The 13,190-nt window shown below is 40.7% G+C and overlaps 1 protein-coding gene across 1 annotated transcript; it reads right to left on the minus strand.

Moving 5' to 3' along the window:
* Positions 1-1,257: 1,257 nt before the first annotated feature.
* Positions 1,258-1,515, minus strand: LOC136002473 (tubulin-specific chaperone A-like). The gene has a single exon (XM_065657537.1). The coding sequence runs from the start codon at positions 1,513-1,515 to the stop codon at positions 1,258-1,260; it is 258 nt and encodes an 85-aa protein (XP_065513609.1).
* Between the last annotated feature and the right edge of the window lie 11,675 nt (positions 1,516-13,190).

Here is a 13,190-nt window from a genome sequence, read left to right on the forward strand (position 1 = left end):
AAAGATTTTACCTAGTATTTACTAATATCTTAACTTTATAAAGTAATAAAAACTAATATTGCAAGAACCCTTTCTATCAACAATAAGGCAATTAAAAGACTGACACTTGATGGTTTATACCAACATCTCACTAAAGCATTACGCAAAATTTTCACTCCCTCTTTAATTTTCAATTCTTCTACCCTCCCTGCTTCACAGCTTCTGGCTATTGGCTTTTACAATCTGTCCCCAGAGAGCCAGGAGTTATTACTCCTGTCGATGGAAGAGAAAGGGATGTTATTCCCTTGTCACCCTCTCCGGCTCCAGCAGATTCCCAGCTCTGATCTATAGCCTTCATTGGAGAAAAGCGTCTGACATGCTGTTAGTTCTCAACCCTGTCAGATCCATCTACCCATGCTACTGACATTACTTACTGGAGTCAGAGTCACAGGAGTCAGACCAAAAATTTGAGAAGCAAACACTATATCCATTTCTATTTCAGTAAACATAGGAGAGAAACATCTACTGCAAAGCATGCAGGTTTTCAGGAGGCACTATGTGTCACACGCTCCCTAAATCTGAGCTTCGAAACAGCTAAAGTAGTATCCGGAATTATTCACGTTTACAATAGAAATACTGCACAATCTAGGTAGGGTCAGGTAAACACAAAAGATTACGGAACAGTTAACAAAATGGAGTTAAGCAAATTTAACACTTCCTCTGATACTGTTTTAACAAACTACTCCTTAGTGTTTTAATGGTTCTTCTTAATAGACATTCACATGGCTGCTACATAAAATAGGCATCTTTGATGGCAGGCGAGAGGCAGCAGGAGATGACTATGACTCGTTTACTTGCACGCTGCCTGTTCTGCCACAATACCGATCTCTCCATCAGCATTGTGCATGTATTATTTTAGAGGACTTTAACAGTAAATGAGCCTTTAATTGTAAAGTATCGATAAGGGGACTGCGTAGACGGCTGGCTTAGCTCATCTTACATTCCACACACTCAGCAAAATGAACCGATCTCCCCATCTCACACATGCGTGGCTCTGGATCTCCTCTACCTGCTCAGGTCAAATCCTCCTCTCATGAGGCTAGAACCAAAAACTTTGTGCTTGGTGTGACTGCCAAGCAAGTGGTGATGCTTGCTCCCAATACACGCAGGGGATCGCTTTTGCTCACGCTGTCAGTGTTAGCAATACAGGCAAAGCCAAGAAAAAGCGCGAGTCCAGTTACAGCGGCGCTCGACCCCTCTTGGGGCAAAGGGCAACTTCTAGGCTTCCAGCTTGACTGACTCGTGTATGGAACGTGCTTCTTTATACTCCTCAGCTTCTTCCAATTCTTTTTCGTTTTCTAGTAGTTGAGTAAGATCTGCATGTGCAATATCGAATCTGCGCTGGCAGTCTGGAATCATCACTCGTGACTCTTGTAAGATCTCGATCCGCTTCTTAATTCCATAATCATCACATGCTTCGGCTTTCATTTTTTCAATTTTTCCTTCTTGCTGTTTTGCTTCTTTTTCATACATCATACATCATGTCCCTCTCCTCATCAAGCACCTGCAGGCAGAGCTTCTCATGTAGCCATTCGCTGTCTCCTTGGCTTTTTCCCCTCCTCTCCTCCCTTTCTTTCAAGCAAGGCTGTAGGAAAAACAGTTTTGCTTCCCTTTTATGAGTTTTACAGAGCAAGCTCCCCTTTTCCATTTCTAATCATAAGCAAGGAGGATGAGCAGGGAAGGTGTTGCTGTTTCCACTTCTTTTCTCTCCCTCTGCTCAAGGAGAAGCAGAAGCAAGTGAGCTATTACTGGAAGAGATAAGGGACTGGGGTCAAAGCAGTGACTGCAGATGGTGCAGGATGAGAGCTACTGGACATCTACTTTTCAAGGTCAGAATGGGTTTTGACCAGAGAAATCACCACATTATCCTTAGGAAATCAGGTAGTTTGGCAAATACTCTATAAATTTACAGGTAACAGCTGGAACATGGAAGACTTCAAGACTTGTGGTAAGCAAAGGAGTGTTCCTGCAGAGGGGAACAGTAGGTAACAGAACAGGATTTTGATCTTGAATGAACTTCTGTTGGAAAATAAATAATAAAAATTCTTAACTTCTGGTGTTCCTCGAAAGCCAAACACATGCTGTCTACAAGTTCTCATTCAACATTAAGAACTCAGTCCTAAATTGTGCCGGCTCAGCTCTCGGCTGTTTTTTTTAAAGTTTCCACACTCATTCTGATCCCAACTCTCCAGCAGAAACAACAGAGCCTACAGCCAGACCTGACAGATTTCCTTACTGACAAGCAACAAGAACAGCCTAAATTCTCACAAGATAGACCGGTAAAGTTTTCCAGATAACTAAAGTTTAGGGCATTCTTATACAACCATATGCACTTCTTTTACTTTCCTGAGGTACAGAGCTATAAGCATAATTGGTTTTATCAGCCAAAGCCAGCAAACACCACCTTAAAATGACTTAAAGAAGCACAACAGAAGTTTTAAAATAGGACTAAACAGGATCTTAACTGAGAAGGAAAGGAGAGGGACCAACAACAGTATTACTTAAGATGTATGTGAGGATATACTAGGTTATTCTTTTTAGCATGAGGAGAAATGAGAAACAATTTAGTGCATTTAACCAGGAAACTAACAGAAATTAGAAGTTATGGAGGAGAAAAAAGCAAAGTACTCTACTTATACACAATGTTACCTGCTCTTTTTCCTCAGAGGCACTGAGACCTGTCAGAAAAGATACAGGCTGCTTCCTCATGGCAATTTCACTCAAATTAATGTATTTTATCCTCCTAAAAGTGAATAACTTTTTTCTCACTGTAAGAGATTATCATTAAATACCTGCCTCAAATGGCATGAAGACATTTAACACTGTGAATATCTGGGTAGTTATGACTATACATGTACATGTTTGCACAGGCAAATGTATTTTTGGCAGATTTTTTACACTTCTTATCTGGAAAAAAAAATCTGTATAGAAAGCTACATGATGCGAATACATGAAAAATGTTATATGTAGAAATGAAAATAGCTAGCTTGATTTTCCACAAGCATCCTAACCCAGGAGTTTTGGTCAGAGTTACTTTTAATGCATAATATTCTAGTGTTCAGACCTTCATAAGCCCATAAAATTTAACAGAAATGCAAAATAAAAAGGCAGATTTAAAAATTCAGAGAAGCACAGGGTAGCCAGGCACTACAAATGCTAGAAGGTAACAAGGTATTTCAACATTTGCACTAGTATACACTTATATTATTGTCTCTATTTGTTACTTCCCAAATGTATATAAAACCATATATGATCTGAGATGGAAGCTATCACATGTTGCCCAATTTAAGATTTTCACTTTTAATTCATAAGAGCCTTGTGTTTCTTCTTAAAGCCCCAGCTCTTCAAACGAAGCAATACTAAGTGCTCTGGCATTTCTTGAGTGAAAGCTGATACACTACATTTCTACCCTTCACAGGAGTGCGCTCACACTGGATTATACTAGTAAGGATTGGTGAGGAAAATGTTCTACCATAAATATCAACCACAAAACTCACCCTACTTTGAATTCTAAACAAGCAAGCACATACCGCTAGCATACCACTGAGGCATTTAGAACCAAAATATAAGTTTTGCTTTGGTTTTATTTTTTAATTTGTATTCAGTCCAGATAGATGGCATTATAACAGCAGTAGGGAGATGCCAAGTATGAGGAATAAGCATTGAAAAGGCTCTTACTTTGATGCATGCATCTTCCTAAACCTTGGAAAATCAACATGAAATGCATTACCTTCAGTAAGCTTATTAAATATTCTCTGTTCTATTCATCGATTCTTTAATATCAATTCGAAGTTATCGGTTTTAAAAAAAAAAAAAAGTTGTAGTTTAAATTATTCCTAAAAGTGAATTATTATTCATAAGAACCCTTAAGTGCCACTTCCTCTTTTCCCAATAACAAGTTACAAAGGTGGAAAGTTTCATGTTCAAGTTCCTGAATTGCACAGATAACCCACTACTTAGAACAAACAACCAGATTCTCCTCTTTTCAATTAATAATTTAATATTAATTAATTATAATAATTATTCATTAATATCAATTATTTTTTTAAAAATACCATGTAGACCTTTTGGTCTAACCTCCACGGGGCATGCAACAGCAGAAAAGAAGATGCCCCTGCGGGGACAAAGGAAATAAAATAACAGGGAAACAAAAACAGCAGGAAGATGATGAAAAAACAGAAGACTTTGGACCAACAGCAGACAAGGCAGAGGACAACAATCGTGTCACTGATAAGGAAGTTGGAAAGAAAGCACTCAGTGGATCGACAGGCTTTGGTGTATCTTGAGGTACAGAATAAGAAAGTAAGAATTTGCATAGGCTCGAGCAGGACTGCAGAGAGATGAAGGGAGGTGAAACTGGAAGAAACTGTATTAGTTAAGAAAACTAGTTACTAAAGCAAAGAAAGGCATTTTATCGCAGGAATTTAAACAAGCAGTATACACAGGAAGAACCAACAAGATTTGTCTACCGACATAAAGGAGGAAAGGCTCAAGAGTCCAGATCGATACTTTAGCAATCAGGACTGAGAATGGTGATGTTAACAAACAGCGACTGGGCCTGTGCTGGAGGTAACCACGTATTCAGAACAAAGAATGAAAAACCCAGAGAGCTGTGAAAAGATTTCAAATGGAATTTGGATGTCGCTAACATGAAAATACTGTTTGAAGCTTTAAATGCAGAAGCCAGTCACAGAGAAAATACAGAAAGAAGGTATGAGAATCTGGAAGAATTATTGCAGAGAACCAGTAAGAGGGAAAATGAAGGAAAACGTGTGAAGAGCAACAGAAAAGCATTGACTGAATCCTGGAAGTCTGAGAATGAAAGTTTAAAAAGAGGGAGAATGCTGCTTGTATGAAAAGCAGCAACACACCAGGCAGATTTTGCTTTGAAGAATCTGTTAGTGACCTTGTTCAGGGAAAAATTGTTCATGTTGAAGAGAAAAAGAACCTGATTTTTCATCATGCAAAAATTAGCCAAAAAAAAAGCAAAATCAACTACAGAAGTGACATGTTTATGTTTGAAAGGTATAAGAAGGAAATGGGAAAGTATCTGGAAGCATTCATGAGGTCAAGAGATTTTACTTATTCTTTTGGACAATGCTGAGTATACTTGAAAGTGCACGGAAGGTCCTCTCCATGAATTTTATTCTCCCTGTAAATCCCCTCCTACATTACTTCAGCATAACACTGGAAAGAACAAAATTCTCCAAAAGAGCAAAATCTCCCTCTGAACACTGAAACTTCAGCCATTGTGTACATGGCAGCATAGAAGGCAAACAAACTACAATTTTGAAAAGGCTGTAGAGCTCTGAATTTCTTCCATCTAGAGATTTTTCTTCCATCTGAGCTTAATTATCATAATCTCTAGGGCTTCCCTCCTCATTTTAGTTCTTAATCGTGAGCTAAAACATCTTTTGCACATTCTATTTTATAGACACATTACATTTCAAAATGACAATTTCAGGCCTAATCGCTTAATTTGAACTACTCTAAACACCTAACAAATTATATTTGTCTCTGTTCTGCAGTCACATGGTGGAGTGTCCTCGAGAAGATGGTCCTAACCAACACCAGCTGGGCCCAACTGCCATTAACATCGCAGCTCCAGCACATTCACACAATCCGTAAAGAACCGACAATTTAAAGCTCCCTTTTAAGAGAATATCGAGGTCATAAAATTCAAATCCCATATTCCAAATCCATTCCTCATCAGCCTTTGCAAGTCACACCAAAAAAAAAAAAAAATCACATGATCACAGCTGGAATTAAAATTGGGCCTTTTCCTTTAATCCAGCAATAACCACCATATGCTGCATTATCCTAGAAGCAACAAAGAACGGATGCATCTCCAGATCAGCAGCCCAAACTAATCCAAGTGTTTCTTTTCACATATTTTTTAATTTAAGAAAAGTACACAAACCAAAAATGTCATTAATAGATGTCAAAATTTGTCTCTTTGATGTATGCTTGCGGGGAGCCTTACTTGTCCCTCAGAGAGTACCAAATAAAACTCTTTCTATCCTTTCCAGGTGCATCAAAGCAGAGACGTTGGTAACAAAAACCCCTCAGCTTATTCTGTGAGCATCGCAAGAGACACTGGCTTCAAAAATATCCTCCTTGTTCAAGACCACAGGAAGAGCTTCTCCTTCATGCAGAACCACATACCATTGCAGAAACAGCTGAAGTAATTGTTAGCATGGTGAGTGGATGAGAGATCACAGAAACAGGTGGCAGGGGTGGGAAGGTAGAAGTTGGACTTAAAGTATTATTTGATATTCAACAGAATATGTGGAGGGAAGGAGGGAAGGCCCTTTCTGGGGAAATAAACATGCCAAATACCAGCAGGGCTGGGGTGTCTCAAAACGCAGCCCGGCAGGCAGTGCAAGAGCTGGGACTGACTGCCCCTTCTGTCCCAACCACCACGGCAGCTCCGGTGAACGTAAACCCTGCGGGGCTGTGCGTCACCCCCGCACTCCCCACCAGCTCCAGCCTGGAGCAGCGCTCTGCACTCTGGAGGCACAAACCACACTAGTGGTTTCACTCCATTTCTGCTCTTCCGTAACGAGCAGAATGAGGTGGCTGGTTTCACGCGAAACATGCAGCCCTTTAAAAGAAATGGGTCTTTTGTTCCTCTTGAGAAATGTTTATTACCCTCAGATTACAAGGTCTCTGCAATATTACTTCATAAAAGCATAAAATCTCAGCGATAACTATCCTAATCACAGCAAACCTCTGTCTGATGCTGCAACTTCTGTAGACAACACTACTTTAGAAATAGTCTTTATATTTCTTATTTTGGAGGACAGAAGATGGGAGATTAATCTATTCCTTACAGTATGGTTATTTTGAACAAATTATAAAATGGCCTATCATTTTTATTACTCCTTGACCAAGCAAATCATATTTAATACTTGACTTATGTTTTCCCAGCAAGAAAAAAAAAAACTAGTATAGGGTGAAGGTCAAATTCAACTTTTATGTCCATGTGAAGAGATATTACTATTGTCTCATAAAGAAGATACATAATTAGGGCTGTGAACTGCATGATCAGTTCCATCGTTAGCAGAAGGGATTTCTGAAATCTATATTGATTTTTGCCTGTGAATCTGCATTAGCCTAATCCTCATATACAAGTACTATGAATCCACAGAGAATTGATTTTTTCCTCTTTCGTTCACAAAAATCTCACAGCTGAAATTTTTGCAAGAAAACTAATGACAGGCCGAGCTGTTTTCCAAAAACACGTATAAAAAAAGTAGAAGTTGTAGAGGAGCTTTCTGCTGCAGAACACGATTTGAATATATTGACACCTCTTCCAGACAAATCACGTTTTGTGTTACACTACTTTAAAGGAGATCTGAACATCATCCACTATAAATGTGGAGCAAACATTACATATGGCATGCTACCAAAGATATTTAAAAAAAAAGAAGGGAGGGGAGAAACATAAAATACTAATGGGTCGAGTTCTGCTCTTAAATATACTGATGTAAATACCTTGAAACTAGACTGGCCCAATCCAGAAACTCTTTTTATATCCTTGGATTCCCAGGTACAAGCAACAGTGCTCACAGTTGTTTGCTACATATCAGTGCTGAATGCCGCATATCACAGAATCAAATTTATTTCTGCCAAAACAAACAGACGGGTAACAAGGCTTAAATAAAAAAAAATTTTAAAAAATTATGATCACTTGTCTACCTTGCCCAGCTCTCAGAAAACATAAAAACTAAATTACACAGAATAAACACATCACTGGATTTGGATGCAAAATTACCCATGTCCCCAGAATGCCATCTTGGTAAGAAAGGCCACTGTTCAAAGCTTCAGGCTCAAGTCTCACATAACTTCACTGAGTTCCAAATTTGCCAGAAGACCTCAACTTCTACACAACCTTCTTGTGGGTCAAAGCCCACAGCGTGACACAAAGCCCATTGAACTAAGGGGAGATATTTTTCTACGGCCTCGAACGGACTTGTGTTCTGGGCCTTGGCCCCCCCGGTGTGTGGTAGACAGAGCTGGTGGGTGGCACCTCATCCTGCTCCTGAGCGCTCCTCCCAGCCACGGCACAGCTCCTGCGGCAGCACCTCCGCGCCCTGTGCACGTCAGTGAGATCACAGAATCACAGAACGTTAGGGATTGGAAGGGACCTCGAAAGATCATCCAGTCCAATCCCCCTGCCGGAGCAGGAACACCCAGATGAGGTTACACAGGAAGGCGTCCAGGCGGGTTTTGAATGTCTCCAGAGAAGGAGACTCCACAACCCCCCTGGGCAGCCTGTTCCAGTGTTCCGTCACCCTCACTGTGAAGAAGTTTCTTCTCAAATTTAAGCGGAACCTCTTGTGTTCCAGCTTGAACCCATTACCCCTTGTCTTACTGTTGGTTGTCACCGAGAAGAGCCTGGCTCCATCCTCGTGACACCCACCCTTTATATATTTATAAACATTGATGAGGTCACCCCTCAGTCTCCTCTTCTCCAAGCTGAAGAGCCCCAGCTCCCTCAGCCTTTCCTCATAAGGGAGATGCTCCACTCCATCATCTTTGTGGCCCTGCGCTGGACTCTCTCCAGCAGTTCCCTGTCCTTCTTGAACTGAGGGGCCCAGAACTGGATACAATATTCCAGATGAGGTCTCACCAGGGCAGAGTAGAGGGGAAGGAGAACCTCTCTCAACCTACTAACCACCCCCCTTCTAATACACCCCAGGATGCCATTGGCCTTCTTGGCCACGAGAGCACAGTGCTGGCTCATGGTCATCCTGCTGTCCACCAGGACCCCCAGGTCCCTTTCCCCTACACTGCTCTCTAATAGGTCATTCCCCAACCTATACTGGAACCTGGGGTTGTTCCTGCCCAGATGCAAGACTCTACATTTTCCCTTGTTATATTTCATGAAATTTTTCCCCGCCCAACTCTCCAGCCTGTCCAGATCTCGCTGGATGGCAGCACAGCCCTCTGGCGTGTCAGCCGCTCCTCCCAGCTTGGTGTCATCAGCGAGATGACTCGCTCATACATGTCTACAGCCTACCACTAAAAGAAGTGTGAAACATCAAATGCACAAAATCAAATATTTTACAACCAGCTTCTCTTTCAGAAATTAGGTTCTTTCTTGAAAAGTACTGGCAGCCACAAAGTGGCGGTGAAAACTGCCCTTTGACTAAAAAAGACATCCTAAGGAATCATCATGCTGACTTCCTAACAACAACCTTTGCACCATCTCAGAGATTGAAATTAGTGTCTTAGAAGTTTGCATTTTTAACTTGAACAAATTGCTTTAGACACAACATTTTCAATTTAGAATCTGAATACCTATATTGGTATATGTTCACTCCTTCCCCTGCCCCCAGTTTTCTTTTCTTCCTTTAGGTTTGTTTTGGTTTTGTTTTTAATAAACAGAAGCTGACCTGTAACTACAGAGCACCCAACACATCTGCTAAAACACTGACAAAGAAGGGAAGTCAGATGCTGTGATAGAAAGGCATTTTACGGTTCCTTTAGGAATCTAACTCCAAGAGCCAGCATGTGTTATTAAAAACAAACTACTTTTGGTAAAAATCTATTTCTGGAGATGGTTTACTGAAATGAAATGTTTATTCACTAGGGCAGTATTTAAAGCTCTACAGATCAGTGCAAACCATTCCTGAAAAGATACAAGATATCATAAAATCCAAAAGGGAAGTAGTGACAATATTAGCTTCACCCCAATTCATTTAGAGTAATTTCAGATTTCACGTATGTAAAGTGAAGGAAATTTCCAATAACAGGCTGCTTACACAGTGAAAGGCTTGCTGTGTTTGCTGTAGTATAATTTTTAACGCTTCCAACTTACCTCCTCACAGACAATTCAAGATTATTTTCAGGATTATTTTATAACTGAGGCTGCATAGAGCAAAGCATGACATTGAAAAATAGACTTAATTATTCCTACAAAAATATTCTTGGCATAGGTCCATTCCATATCAGCTTAAAATACCCTACACTGTTCTATTGGCAGGATCATATGTTTACAAGCACTAGATTACAGGAGTAACCACACCTCCAGGCTAATTTAAAACAATTTCTGTTAAAAAGAAACAGTAGGCCCTGGTTTCTTTAATTTGGAAGGGGAGGAGGGGAGGAAAGCAGCAGAGGATGCAAGGGGAGATGTTCCTGTTATAACTCTTGGTTCATCAGAATACTGCACAATAGAGGGCAAAGGACCCATTTTGATCCTAGGCGATGCAGCGGGACTTAATTCAAGTAACAAAGCTTTTTTTATGTTGACAAAGCATGTAAAAATAGACTGTGATTTGTTAGGGGAAAAGGTCTCAGCGCACATACTCTTCCCAAAGTAGCCACGGCAACCTCTGCAAGTTATTAATTTGTCACAGGATATTTTCTTTCCCTGACTAGGTACACTCCAGCAGCAACAAAATATTCTCGGGGTGGCTGCAAACCTTGTTCCAGAATGAATACCTACTTACGTGACTTAGTAGTTCATAGCTCCTTTTGCAATTTTTCTCAAAAATACTCTCTTGGATGCATTTATACAGTATATCAGTAAGGAGGAACAATTAAAGATAAAAAAATCAGGAGGAATTCTTGGGTTTTACTCCCTCAAAATGACCATAGTCCAGGTAAATCTTCACCAATATCCAGTTTTGAATAGAGATTTTCAGCTATATGTTCAAGTACAATCAAACGCAAACATCAGAAGCAGCAGAGCCACCCGAGCTCGCATAACCTGATCCCCAGCAAGGCAGAGATGCTGAGCGAGTGCTGCTGTGCCGTGCAGCGGGACCACGCTCAGCACTCGGACAACTCAGGACATTTCCACACCACTGCCAGGAACACCAGAGCCTGAGAAGCACAAACTGCCAAGGTACTCACCTCTAGTAGTTGAGGTGGGTATTTTTGCTTCCCTATGATGGGGTATCCCGAATAACAGGACACTGCACCACAGGCACAGTATACAGACAGCAGGCCTCCATATCCGTATTCTTACTAGAAGATACAAATTTCAAAACATTGAGTTATTCCCTAGTGTGAAAGTCTAGAATAAAAAGTACCCTTTGTCTAGTGGGCTTTTTTTCCTTCTCTCTCTCGCTCTCTTTTTTTCTCCTTTATTTTTAAGTTCTTTTCTTAATGAACTCTATTGACCATTGCACCACTGACTAATATCTTCTGCATCAGAAGGAAAAATGCTGAGGATGTTTGTCAGCCATACTGTCATGAAAGTCAAAAGCAGACATATAAGAGAAGAAAGATTATCACATTAGACACAGAAGAAGAAAGATTAATCTATGAGAGCTGCAGAAGCAGAATGATGAGCAAAAAGTGGGGGACTCAATGGCTCCAGGGGACTGGTAATGGGTTAGACTGCCTTTCTCCTCTAGATCACTGGCTCACATCCAGCCCACATCAGTGGCAACCGAGCGTCATTACCACCTGATGGATTTTTGGTGACCTCTGCAAAAATGAATTGATGGTTTCAGTCCAGCTGAATAAACGTTCTCATCATAACAGGTACACCACTGTCTCAGCAGAAGGAAGGGAGCAGACATGGACAAGAAAATGTACTTCTATCCCTACAAACCAGTTTAATGCACAGGGAATTCCACTTACTAGAAATGGCAGAGAGATTTATTTAAGAATTTCATAGCGAGAAGATTGTGCTGCTTTTTTGAAGCCTTAGTGTTCCCCATGTATCTGTCCGCGATTCTCACAGGCAAAAGGCTGCCTTGCAACCAAGTGAGTGCAGTAGAAATGAAAGTCTCTTAAGGGACAATTTTAATTTGAAATTATATTACACACTGTTGCTAAAGTTCCTCCCATATGAAAGCACAGTAAGATAATATAGCTTTAAACATGCCTCTTTAAGAGGTCTGTTTAAAGGTTGTGTAATAGTAACTTGACTGAACTAAGAATTAAAACCATATTTTCCCTACAATTGCAAAAGACAACCCAAGTGAACACACTCGCCAGTCTAAGTTTGAAGACTCATGCATGTCCCAAAGCATTGCATGTGCATGCATAATGAACAGGTTTCCAGAGGATGTGGTTGGGATGACTGGAAAACAGCTGAAATTCCCTGATCCCTTCAGGCAGGGGTTTGGCAGATTCCTCCTCCCAAGCAAGCAGGAGCCCAGATGGTTCTCGGCATGCGATTTGGGATGCTGTAGCTGCTCCACGCTTATTCCGTCATTTCAGGGGAGCTCTCAAGAGGGCCCAGGGAGAAGGAGCAGCTCTTGAGGAACACAAAGCACAAGCAGCCGCTCAGCCCCTGGAGCTAAATGGCACCTTCTCCCCCAAACATAACAACAGGTCATCTCCAGTCTGGTACAGGTGGGGATGCAGGTTCAATGTGACCATCACATCTGTCCATATTTGAGAAGTAAGACACGCAGGGGAACTAGAGCTGCCACCTCTACATGGCACACTGCCAGCGACTCAACTGCTGTGGTCTCAGGGGCTCTAACACCTCTCAACAACAGCACAGCATTTTTGAACAGGTGACCAGACTACGGTTCAATCCCAGCCATGAGTATGGAACTGTATTCCAGTCTCTCCAAATGCTCTAGTACCTATGAGAAAATGATCTCAATCTAAAAAGTGAAATATTATATCAAATTAAACACATATTAAATGAAGAGGTTTTCCAGCTTGCTAAAGTTACAGGAAAGCAACCCGAGCAAATTCAGTGATAAAGGACAGCTGATATGGCAAGCAGAACATCAAAGTATTTTTTTCAGAAACAGACCTATATTTACCTTGCTGTAGCACTATTTTACAAGTCTCCTTAAGAAAAAGTAAAGTTCATGTTAAATAGACGTTACAATAGAAAAAAGTGTCACTTATTTTTGTTTGTATTTTTCCCTTCGCAACAGAAAAATTGTTTGAAGTTGACTCATTCTACAAAATAAGTATGCAGAGTTTGAGAGGGAAAGAAGGTCCTTTTTACCATGACAGTACAAGATTTCAATGTCAGGTTCGTTCTTTCATGCATGGCTTTGGGTGAGCCAGACTAAAATAGGACCATGCCATCAAAGCAAAAAGCACTGTTGCTCTGAGCTGCATTTCACTCAAAGAAAAATGACAAAAATTTCCACCACCCCCAAAAATTCTGATGTTATTCGTGTTTTGTGTGTTTTGTTTGGTTGGTTTTTGGGGGGGGT

This window comes from Caloenas nicobarica, chromosome Z (genome assembly GCF_036013445.1).
Source record: "Caloenas nicobarica isolate bCalNic1 chromosome Z, bCalNic1.hap1, whole genome shotgun sequence".
Lineage (NCBI taxonomy): Eukaryota > Metazoa > Chordata > Aves > Columbiformes > Columbidae > Caloenas > Caloenas nicobarica.